The 12,170-nt window shown below is 35.8% G+C and overlaps 1 protein-coding gene across 34 annotated transcripts in view; it reads left to right on the top strand.

Annotated features, from left to right (window-relative positions):
* Positions 1-12,170, top strand: part of dlg2 (discs, large homolog 2 (Drosophila)) — a 278,208-nt gene that overhangs the window by 263,124 nt on the left and 2,914 nt on the right. For 28 of the 34 annotated variants that reach the window (XM_065259051.2, XM_073816029.1, XM_065259066.2 and 25 more), the window contains 6 exons: positions 375-474; positions 5,170-5,220; positions 5,321-5,422; positions 9,524-9,696; positions 11,599-11,708; positions 11,786-11,877. In XM_065259051.2, coding sequence (XP_065115123.1) covers positions 375-474; positions 5,170-5,220; positions 5,321-5,422; positions 9,524-9,696; positions 11,599-11,708; positions 11,786-11,877 — 628 coding nt within the window. Of the gene's footprint in view, positions 1-374; positions 475-752; positions 799-5,169; positions 5,221-5,320; positions 5,423-9,523; positions 9,697-11,598; positions 11,709-11,785; positions 11,878-12,170 lie in introns of those variants that run through there. The other 6 variants (XM_065259113.2, XM_065259059.2, XM_065259030.2 and 3 more) reach the window with 2 other exon arrangements.

Genomic DNA, 12,170 nt, shown 5'->3' with positions numbered 1-12,170 from the left:
TTGTCTGAGAAAAGCTCAGGTGCCGTGGCGTCATTGACAGCAGGTTTTGGATCAGCCTTTCCTTTAAAAACAAAGAACCTATTCACAATCATCCAACATGCTCAGTTCTAGCCAAAAAAACTATTAATCAGTTCGAATCAGTATGACGAAACATATTCAAAGCGAGCGAGTGAATCACGAATTCGATTCCGATGCCAGTCGAGCAATCCTGCCAATGTAAACAAAATGAGGCGAACAGATTGGATGCGTGATCATTTTGCTGTTTCCTGGCTGCTGTCCCTAACGCTCGGCCACCGGTCGCTGTGTTGTTTTGTCAGCATGATTGTGACGGCGTTTAGATCCCTTTGTTTGCTCCATGCTCTTTCTCCGCACAGTCATTCAGTGAAAAGCGTAGAAAGAACTTCATCTTTTCACGCAAGTTCCCTTTCTACAAGAACAAGGATGCCGACGAACAAGACGAGAGCGACTCGGAACGTAAGTAGACACAAACGCATGCGCACTCACACACACACGTAGGCGCACATGCACGCACATGCATCCTCGGGTGGGGCAAAAAAAAGGTTCAGGTGTGTGCAGGTAGCTTCAGGAAGTCTGTGTGTTTCGTCTCTGTTCTGCATCCTCCTCCTGCTGGCGTTACCGCCCGGCTATTGTCTCTTTCTTTCTCTCACTTTCTTTCTTTCTTTTTCTATCTCTCATTCGCTCTCTATCTCTCACTTTGCCCCCTCGCCTCTCTGATCGGCTGTGTGGTGTAGGACATCTCTGGAATAGGGGAGGACGGGTATGGAGCAAAGACACCGAGTAAGTGTGTTAAGGATAAGACCCAATACCCTTCTCCCAAGCACAGTTTTTATTTTTCAGTTCAGGTTTGTTGCTTTCTGTTGCTTCTGTCAGAATGAGATCCGTCTGCATGTGAGGATTCAAATTTTGTTTGTCCGTCTTAATGTTTTTGATGAAATGTTGCATGAAAACAACCCAAGTTAGGAATTTATCGCAGGAGTGTGTATAAAAAAGTCTGTATGTCAAGACTTTGTTGTGGTGTTTTACGTTGTTAAAGGAATATTCTGGGTTAAATAGAAGTGTATAGGTGAATTACCACTGAAAATAATTTTGACCTTACGGTCAAACAATAACTTAATCTGACTGTAAAGGATTTTTTATTTTGGGTTAAACAGCTTTATCTCTGTTTTCCCTAATTTAATCTCATGTGTATAAGATATGTGTATACAAATCCATATCTTTCCAAAATAACCAGCTTAAACTGTCAAAGTTTATAGGAAGCCCTTCAAAATTATCTTTAGCCCCGTTAAAGGATTAGTCAATTTTCTAAAAAAAAATCCAGATAATTTACTCACCACCATGTCATCCAAAATGTTGATGTCTTTCTTTGTTCAGTCCAGAAGAAGGAAAACATTTCAGGATTTTTCTCATTTTAATGGACTTTAATGGACCCCAACACTTAACAGTTTTAATGCAGTTTAAAATTGCAGTTTCATAAGACTCTAAACGATCCCAAACGAGGCATTAGGGTCTTATCTAGCGAAACGATTGTCATTTTTGGCAAGAAAAATAAAAAATATGCACTTTTAAACAACAACTTCTCTTCTTCCTCCGGTCGTGTGACGCACCAGCGCGAACTCACGTATTTGCGTAATGCCGTGGAAAGGTCATGTGGTTCATATATGAAACACACATTTGCAGACCATATTAAACAATAAACTGACACAAAGACATTAATTATTATCATTCCACATACAACAACGTCGGAACGGTCCTCTTTCTCCACACTTGTAAAAACTGGGGCGTAGTTTTGTTACGTCATCCATGACCTCTTGACGTGATGCTGCACTGCGTGAGGTCGCGCTGGCGCGTCACAGGACCGGAGGAAGACGAGAAGTTATGGTTTAAAAGTGCATATTTTTTATTTTCTTGCCAAAAATGACAATCGTTTCACTAGATAAGACCCTTATGCCTTGTTTGGGATTGTTTAGAGTTTTTTGAAACTGCAATTTTAAACTGCATTAAAACTGTTAAGTGTTGGGGTCCATTAAAGTCCATTAAAATGAGAAAAATCCTGGAATGTTTTCCTCAAAAAACATAATTTCTTCTCGACTGAACAAAGAAAGACATCAACATTTTGGATGACATGGTGGTGAGTAAATTATATGGATTTTAATTTTATAAGAAAATTGACTAATCCTTTAAAAAGTAAGGCATACTGCTTGAAGAAAAAGTTACCAAGTATTTTGATGACTTCAAGTCAGTTTATTGGAGACACTGTAGACCACTGCCAGAACATTGAGCTGTCAGATTTTATAGTCATTTAAACAGTGTCAAGTTTCCAAACAGATTGTGAATTCAAAGGTCACTGTATATGGACGGACACGGCACTTGTATCTCTGTGTTTAGACTGATTCAGTTTTGTCACATAATTGTCACTTTGTATGATGCTCTACTGGACAACCATAAAGTGCCATTATCAACATAATGAAAGATGGCATGTTTGTTCCCCCCCATCCGGTAAACAGGATTTGTCACTTTTATTAAAATTGTTTAGGAAATCGACTCACTTTGTAATGCATTAATGCTGTCACTTTTTAATTAGTTCATTTTAGAACAGTGTAGATGTCCAGACCGTAAAAAAGAAATTGACGGCATATTTTGCGTGTTTAATTCAACAAAGAATGCCATTCTTCATTCCTCAATTTGTAAAATGATCAAAACTCATGTTTACATGAATGCACTTACAATGAAAGTCAATCAGACAATGCACTGAACCTGTATGCGTATTACAAATACACACTGCTTTATAAGATAAGTGCGATTATTTTTTGTTACAAAATAAAGGCTTTATTATTTTCTGTGGTAATTGACAGCACAGTTTACAGTGGCGGCTCGTGACTGCTCATCCGAGGGGCGCAAATTCAAAATATATGTTCGGAGTGTCATGTGTGTTGCTTGTGTTTTGAAAATATGTGTTTGTTGAGTCATGTGAACCATGTGCATCACATGTTTTGTCAAAATAAGTGCCTGCTGCACATGCGTCAAAACAGTTTATGATAAAAGAGACGTTCACGTTCACAAAATACACGCAAGACACTCCCTTAACACTAAACTCTGATTACGCATGAGATTATTTGCGTATCTGGCAAACGCGAGCGTCTCTTTTATCATAAACCTTTTAGACGCGTCTGCAGCAGGCACTTATTTTGACAAGACACGTGATGCACATAGGTTCACTCAACGCGCAGAACGCATATTTTGAAATTACGAACCACACACACGACGGGCTACATACATGTTGTGACGAACTTCACATCGAGCGCCCTCGAAAAAAGTACCTAACCTGATCCCTGGCCCGCAGTTTTTAAAAGTAGTAGTTGTTTAAAATAGTTAATTGGTATCTTTATTTCAAACGACACGTCCACAACCCGTATATCATAAAAAATATTTTTGGATGACTCGTAACTGCACTCATTTTGGATCAACCCGCGCATCACTGGTCCCTAAGTTATCTCAGACAATGACTTTGTCCTGTGGCAGCTACCGTATGTGTTTTGAAATTGAGCCGTGGACTGAGCTTTTCACTACTAGATGTCGCTAATACCCCACACTGTACCAGCATTTACTTACATTTTATTTTTGTATTGTCCTTGAATATTGTCAAAAATATTTCTTAAAGGTGTAGAGTGTATTTTTTTTTGGATGCACACAAATATTGGTTGTTTTCTAATTGGTTTCCCAAACACTTCTCTTACACTGCAAAAATTGATTTTCAAGAAAAAAGTTAGTATTTTTGTCTTGTTTTTAATAGAAATATCTAAAAAAATCTTAAATTAAGATGCTTTTCTTGATGAGCAAAACGACCCAAGAAAATAAGTCTAGTTTTTAGTCCAAAAATATCAAATTCAAGTGATTTTGTGCATAAAACAAGCAAAAAAATCTGCCAATGGAGCAAGCAAATTTTCTTGAATTTTTCTTGAATTTAGTGTTTAAGACAAATTTTCAAGATTTTTTTGCTTACCCCATTGGCAGATTTTTTGCTTGTTTTATGCACAAAATCACTTAAATGTAATATTTTTGGTCTAAAACTAGACTTATTTTCTTGGGTCGTGTTGCTCATCAAGAAAAAGTATCTTAATCGAAGAATTTTTTGATATTTTTACTGAAAACAAGACAAAAATACTAAGAATTTTTTTTCTTGAAAATCATTTATTGCAGTGTATATTCTATTGGTCGAATAAATGGGTAAAAACGTTACAGTGTTAATACTCTTTAAGAAGTCTAGCAGCCAATATCTTACTTATAAGTGCAAGCTATATGATCTGTATAATGGACACAGTTCACCATATGAAGCACGATCTGTCACCACCGTAAATCTCAGGCATCGATCAAACCCACCTTGCTTTAAATTCTCAAAGATCCCTTCCCCTCAGCCTAGCTGCGCTTAAAAAACGTATTTTCTACAGTAATGAAAATGACATTGCATGTTTTGATGTGTGTAAAGCACTGACTTTATACAGACTTAGTCATTGGTTCTGTTTATTGCAATAGCTGAAACGCAAATGAAAGCCATCTAGCATCTAAACAGCTTGAGTTATAAGAGCGCCACTACACAGAAGCTGATTCATACATGATTCATTCTGTAGTTTAATGTTACTGCTGCCAACATGAAAAATGAAGCCCAGCTCAGAATAACACTGGATGGGATTTGGGTTTAAATCGATGGATAACAGCCATATCGTGTGCCTGCACCAGCCTGCCTGAAGCTAAAAATAAACTCCTCCGGCTCTCCGTGTCCCAGAGCGCGCAGACCACCCCGGTGCAAGCGTCACTTCGGACCAGCTTTCCCATAATTGATCTTTTATATCCGGTGCTGTCTGTGTCATTTGTAATTTATTTAATTGCATTTCTGTTGTCCATCATCGGCCCAAAAGCGATCCTCGTATGCCTTTAATCTCCCAAATAGACGCGCTAACTCAATATCGCAGCTGTTTTCTTTTTTTACTCTTTTAAGCAAACATCCTTTTTGATAAGCTCACACATTCGTCCAAGCTTTGATTTGAGAGCATAGACCTTGGTAAAGGGCACACAAACACGGCCCTCCGTTCTGCCGAAAGCAAACTGAGCCCGGTCACCGCCTCTCAATGTGTTTTTGTGTTCTGTTGCCAGGAAGTCAAGAGGAAGTCATCCTCTCATACGAACCCGTCATTAGACAAGAAAGTAAGTGCCTCTCCATTACCTCATATGCAGTGTAAATTGATGATTCGAGTGATGTTCATCCAAGTCGAAGATTACAGAAGTTGTTTTTGTGTTTGAGCAGTTAATTACGCCAGGCCGGTTATAATCCTGGGACCCATGAAGGACAGAATCAACGATGACCTCATCTCCGAGTTCCCAGACAAGTTTGGCTCGTGCGTTCCACGTGAGTAGTAAACCTGCTTGGTTGGTAAATTACTGACTCAGATAAACTAGTCCTCAGTGAATCCTCCGTTTATTACTTACAGTACCTTTAATATGCACAAGTGATCTCTTAGTACTCACCGTAAAAGTTGACTCAACCATTTGGCCTCCAAAATGGCCAAATGGGCAATGAAACACTTACGGCAGCAGAACAATTATTCTCACTTATGCCGTTATGGCTTTCAAATGGGTTTGAAAGACCTCTGACTGTGGGAGATTTAATTATAAGCAGTAGTCGTGGGGGGTTTTAGGTCTTTGTGTGAAAAGTTGTGCTGGTGAAGTTCGAATAGAGCCGGTAAGTTTAGTAGTTTGACCATAGGAGTCTGTTGTGCTCTGTTCTCCAGGAACTCTGTGTGGTTCCTGACATTCATTTTGTTGTGCCGTGTCTTCAAGGTTTGCTCATGATCAAACTTCAGCTACTGTAGGTTACTTTACCAGTAATGATAAACATACACTCTAAAAAACGCTGGGTTATTTTCAAAAAGGGACAAACCCAGCACTTTGGGTTAATTTAACTTATGCTGGGTTGTTTCTACCCAAAATGCTGTTGTGTAAACCAATTGTTGGGTCAAATATAAACATTTTCTGGGTTCATTTAATCGCACGGCTGGGCTTGTCCCTTTTTGACCCAATGCTGGGTTAAAAATAACCCATAATTTTTTACAGTATACAGAATGGTACTGTGCAAAACGGGTTACCATCAGAGTCCTGTAACGGGTCGGGTACCCGCGGATACCCTGATGTGTGGAGAAAGTGTGGTGTAATTCGAGGTTGTATTTTTGTTTTTGTATTTTTTTTCATTTATAGGTCTATTTGCGTATAGTTATCAGGTTCCATAGCCTGTTTAGGTGTCGATGGTAGGCTAGTTAAATGGCGCAAAACATTTTATTAGCCCAGTCATGACGCTGTTGTGATGTCAAGAGAGGTGCGAGATAAAAAATAAAGCACTTTAATTGGAATTATTTTAGCGTGTGTGATATTATCGTGGGCACGGATCCGGTAACGGGCCAAATATTAACGGGTCTGGGCGGGTGCAGATTTAATTTTGATATTATCACGAGTGATGGGTCGGATCTGGGCTGAACGTTGCGGGTATGGGCGGGGGCGGGTCTACAAAAATGGACCCGTGCAGGACTCTGGTTACCATGTTACCATTAGATTAGTTTTTTATGAAATAATGAGCATATATGATTATTTTTCTGTGTTTTTATTACATTACAACCAGAAAATATAGGAAATTTGTATGCAGTTTTAAAAAAACAGAATAAAATGATAAGCTAAAGTGTCAAGTGTGAGCTCTCCTTAAACTTGAGCTATAACAGGAACCTGCAGGATCTCTTAAACTTAAATAAAAAATGAAATCTTAATTTCTAATTCTAATCTTTAGGACTTCAGTCCCTTTAAAAGAATATAAGATGTGTTTAGTGAGAAGGGAAGTCACACTAAATACCCCCTATTGCTATTTCTGAAAATTTAGTTTTTTATATTTTGTGTATATATTTTTACTTTTACTTTCTTTTTGTATCTTAATAATAAAAGTGAATAAATAATCATAAGTGTCATTAACTCATTTCCCGCCAGCCGTTTTTGAAAAGTTGCCCGCCCGCATTTTTTTGTGATTTTCACAAAATGCCTTCCAGGAAAAATTTCTTCTAAAAATATATAAACATACAAATATATCAAATGAAAAACAGACCATCTGCTTTCAAACAAACAATAAACAATTTCTCTGTTTATAAACCCTTAAATATGGGTAATTTTCTTTAAAAAAAAAATTTTGCAAAAAGCTGAAATAATTGCATTTTTGTGAAGGACTTTTGGTAGAGATCAGATTCAGAATGATTATCAAAACATACACAGAGTTCAAAATTAGTAAATAACATTTTGGCTTTGGCAGTTTTATCATATCCATCTAGTGGATAATCGCGGTATTGCAGATTAACATAAAAAAATCTTTTTAGAAACACGTTTTTTTATGCAAATGTTTTTTCTTCATTGACGAGATAACTCCTCAATGGTGGGGAAAGAGTTAAAACAATGCTAATGATGGTCTAAGACCTTTGCACAATACTGTACTGTATTTCAGCAATATATGTCCAAAAGTTACATTTTAGAGTAACAAAGGGTTTTGGAGCAAACCTTGGATAAAAGTCTTGGAAATTATCCCATCCATCTTTTTTCTACCACTTATCCTCTGTAGGGTGGCAAACCATAATCCATCTTTTAAAATGTCATTGGTTTGATTTTTGTTTTATTATTGACATCTAAGTGGAAGTTCAAAGGAACTGAATTTATTTTAAATTCAAAGTGACCAGCAAATTATACTCTCAGAAATAAAGGTACAAAGTTATCATTGGTACAGTACCCTTTCAAAAAGGTACACCTTTACCCAAAGAGTGCATGTTAGTACTTCAAAGGTACATATTGGCAGTTCAAAGATACATATTTGTACCTAAATGGTACATATTAGGACCTTTTTTAAAGGGTATTGCCTCAGTGACAGCTTCGTAACTTTATTTTTGACAGACTACGTTCTAAAAATGCTGGGTTATTTTCAACCCAGCGTTGGGTCAAAATGAGACGAGCCCGGGTGGTTGGGTTGTAATTTAACCCATGCTGGGTTGTTTTATAACAAATAATATAAAATTTTTTGGGTTCATTTATTTGGCTGGGCCTTTTATGACGCAATGCTGGGCTGAAAATATCAACAACAACAAAAACCTTTGAGGCAGTTTCCCGGACAGGACTTTTAAGTCCTTTTTTGAGCTGTCCTGAAAACAGCTTACACTGACATATCTTATGTAATATATACATATTTGCCATTATTTTGTCTCAAGATGCATACCAGTAATATTTTTGTAAGGTAAAAACTACCTAAATGTCCAAATAAAACTAATTCCAAGTCCTGGTTTAATCTAAACTCTGTCTGGGAAACCGCCCATATATTTTGTCTGAAAGAAATTCTGATCCAGAATGAATGACCAGTGTTCATTCAGTCCGTTGTTGCTATGGTTACCTTCTCTGGCCAATGTGATTTCAGTCTGTGTACCAGCAGGTGAAAATAAGCACCCTGTGAGCAACATGTAATCTAACTTTTGTTTTCACTGAAACGTTTAAACCCTGTACTGTATATACATACTGTATATGTTCTTGAATGTATAAGAATATATCTCCTTTAAAGTCTGTGTAAAGTCATTTCAGATCATTGTTTCTAAACACATTATAAATGTTAAAAAATGTATTGCTGAAACACGTTACAAATACGTAGTGCCCCTAACACAAATGTGAGCATCCATTCGGGTTGTAGTGGCATTTGAAAGTTGAGAGAGACGGCAGTTTTTCTGCAAGTGGGCGTGGTTTAGTTTGGACAGCAGACACGCCCCCTGCATTTGAGTGAAGAGAATATGCCTGTTTTTTCAAGATTTTAATAACTTTATTTATTTTTGGCTTTTTGTTTAATCATTCGAATTTGGCTGGGTGGTTAATATCACATTTTTCTGTGTTGTCACAAACGGAGAAAACATTTAATATCAGACTTTACACAGACTTTAAATGGTATTCAAACATGGAAGTCAGACAAAAAGTACCACATCTCACACCCTGAAAATAACTTCCATTTAGATGTACGTCACAAAGCACTCTCATCCTTTCCATCCTAGATATTTTGTAGATTGTTTGCATCTCAAATTTTTCATTTAACCATTTTTTGTTTATTTTCATCATTTTGAAAAGCGAACAGTTCAGGGTCAGAAGGTAAGTGAGAATATTAGTATGCAATGAGCGAAATAGCATCAGTCCATTCCTATTAGATACAGTTTGTGTAGATCTTTGGATACCTTTGTTTACAGCTGTTGTACTGTATGTATTAAATCCCCCTTACAGACAGACATACAGTATAATGGTTATTTTGGAGACAGTAGATGAAAGTACAGTAGATGATGTCACAGGCCTCTGACTGTATATACATGCATACATAATGAGGTGATGATTCAGTTTCTTTGCTGTAGTACCACCAGGTTGAGCTCGTATAACATTAACGCCTGGACTTTTTTACTAATCTCAGATACTACCAGACAAAAGCGGGATTACGAAGTGGACGGGAGAGATTATCACTTTGTGGGCTCAAGAGAGCAGATGGAGAAAGACATCCAAGAGCACAAGTTCATCGAAGCCGGACAGTACAACGATAACCTGTATGGAACCAGCGTCCAGTCTGTGAAATACGTAGCTGAGAGGGTTAGTAGTCACGGGAGTTGTTTACTAGCAAAATGGTCATAGGTTCGATTCTCATGAAGAACATATATAGCATATTCTGTATAAAGTGAAAAGCTGGATCACCCTAAAAAGTTACTTTATTTGGTAACACTTAAATTTTTTTAGTTTATTCTAACTTAAATGTTAATTTAAGTTTCACTTTAGCTTAATAAACTTTACTTTTTTATGTGTTACCAATAAAAGTAACTTTTTAAGGTGAGCCAATTTTTAATTTTTTAAAGTGTAGTCAAACACTGCAAAAAATGACTTTCTTACTTAGTATTTTTGTCTTGTTTTCAGTAAAAATATCTAAAGATTATTAAATTAAGATGCTTTTTCTTGATGAGCAAAACGACCCAAGAAAATAAGTCTAGTTTTTAGACTAAAAATATCAAATTTTTGTGATTTTGTGCATAAAACAAAAAAGAATCTGCCAATGGAGTAGGCAAATTTGTCTTGAATTTTTCTTACATTTAGTGTTTAAGAAAAATGTTCAAGATTTTTTGCTTACCCCATTGGCAGATTTTTTGCTTTTTGTATGCACAAAATCACTTAAATTTGATATTTTTGGTCTAAAAACTAGACTTATTTTCTTGGGTCATTTTTTTTCTTGAAAATAATTTTTTGCAGTGCAAAAAAGGACTTTTTTACTTTCTTACAAATTTTGGTCTTGTTTTTAGTAAAAATAACAAAAAAAGTAATATATCTTAAATTAAGATATATTTTCTTGATGAGCAAAATGACCTAGGAAAATAAGTCTAGTTTTAAGACAAAAAATAATAATTCATGCAAATTTGTGCTTAAAACAAGCAAAAAAATGGAATAAGAAAACTTTTTCATAAATTATGTGTTTATGAAAAAAAGTAAACTTATTTCAAGAAAAGAAAATTTAAGTTGAAAAAACTTTTATTACAAGTTTTAGATGCTACCAGTTAAAGAAAAAAAATTCTTAGTATTTTAGTACAATCTTGTTTTCAGTAAAAATATCTAAAAATTCTTAAATTAAGATGCTTTTTCTTGATGAGCAAAACGACCCAAGAAAATAAGTCTAGTTTTTATACCAAAAATATCAAATTTTAGTGATTTTGTGCATAAAACAAGAAAAAAACCCAACAAAATAAGTCTAGTTTTTATACCAAAAATATCAAATTTTAGTGATTTTGTGCATAAAACAAGAAAAAAAATCTGCCGAAGGGGTAAGCAAATTTTTCTTGAATTTTTCTTGAATTTAGTGTTTAAAAAAAATGTTCAAGATTTTTTTGCTTACTCCATTGGCAGATTTTTTTGCTTTTTTATGCATAAAATCAGTTACATTTGATATTTTTGGTCTAAAAACTAGACTTATTTTCTTGGGTCGTTTATTTTTCTTGAAAATATTTTTTTACAGTGCAAAAAAAGGACTTTCTTACTCATTTTTGTTTTTAGTAAAAATATAAAAAATTAATACATCTTAAATTAAGATGTATTTTCTTGATAAGCAAAATGACCTAGGAAAATAAGTCTAGTTTTTAGACAAAATTTTTTTTAATTTATTTTTATTTAATTTATTTGTGCTTAAAGCATGGAATGAGAAATTTTTTCATAAATTATTTGTTTATAAATTATTTGTAACTTATTTCAAGATTTTTTTTATATTTTAGGTGTTACCAATTGAAGTGATTTTTTAAAATGTCTCACCTTTTCTTAAAGTGAGAACATTTAAGTTGAAAAAACTTTTATTACAGGTTTTTGATGCTACCAATTAAAGTATTTTTTTAAGTTAATCCAACTTGTACTTTTTACAATGTAAACCAAAAATTGCAGACAGATCACACAAATACGGGCTGCTTATTTTACTTTTCAGCCCTCCAGTTTTAAGCAAACTGTCCTGTGTTGCTCTTCTAGGGAAAGCACTGCATACTTGACGTGTCTGGGAATGCCATAAAACGGCTACAAGTAGCACATCTCTACCCCATTGCTATCTTCATCAAGCCTAGATCCATTGAGACTTTAATGTAAGTGTGCACGCACATCGAATCTCTGTCATGGCTTAATCCAGATTCAGTGTGAACAGAAATTTGATTTGTTTCAGGGAGATGAATAAAAGGTTGACAGAAGAGCAGGGCAAAAAGACATACGACCGCGCCATGAAACTGGAACAGGAGTTTGCCGAGTACTTCACAGGTAAGCGGAAAGCAAAGTTTTTAATCCACCCAGAGGACCTCAGCGATGTCTATATGCTCGGAGGCTTGCCTCATTTGCATATTGAGATAGCCTGCTGCATATGCATTACCTCGGGGGCTGAGCACCGTGGCCTGTTACATCCATCATGTTTGACAGCGCTACCACTAAGTTGATTCACTCCCCTGTGTGAAACAAGGCAACTTCCTGTTGAAATATGCATTAGCATGACCCTCATGAGTCTGTATGGGATGAATATGAAATACAGCGTAATGATTTATTTGGGGACATTTTGA

Source organism: Paramisgurnus dabryanus, chromosome 10, assembly GCF_030506205.2.
Source record: "Paramisgurnus dabryanus chromosome 10, PD_genome_1.1, whole genome shotgun sequence".
NCBI lineage: Eukaryota > Metazoa > Chordata > Actinopteri > Cypriniformes > Cobitidae > Paramisgurnus > Paramisgurnus dabryanus.
Note: the sequence above shows the minus strand (reverse complement) of the source record. Positions and strands in the feature narration are given on the sequence as shown.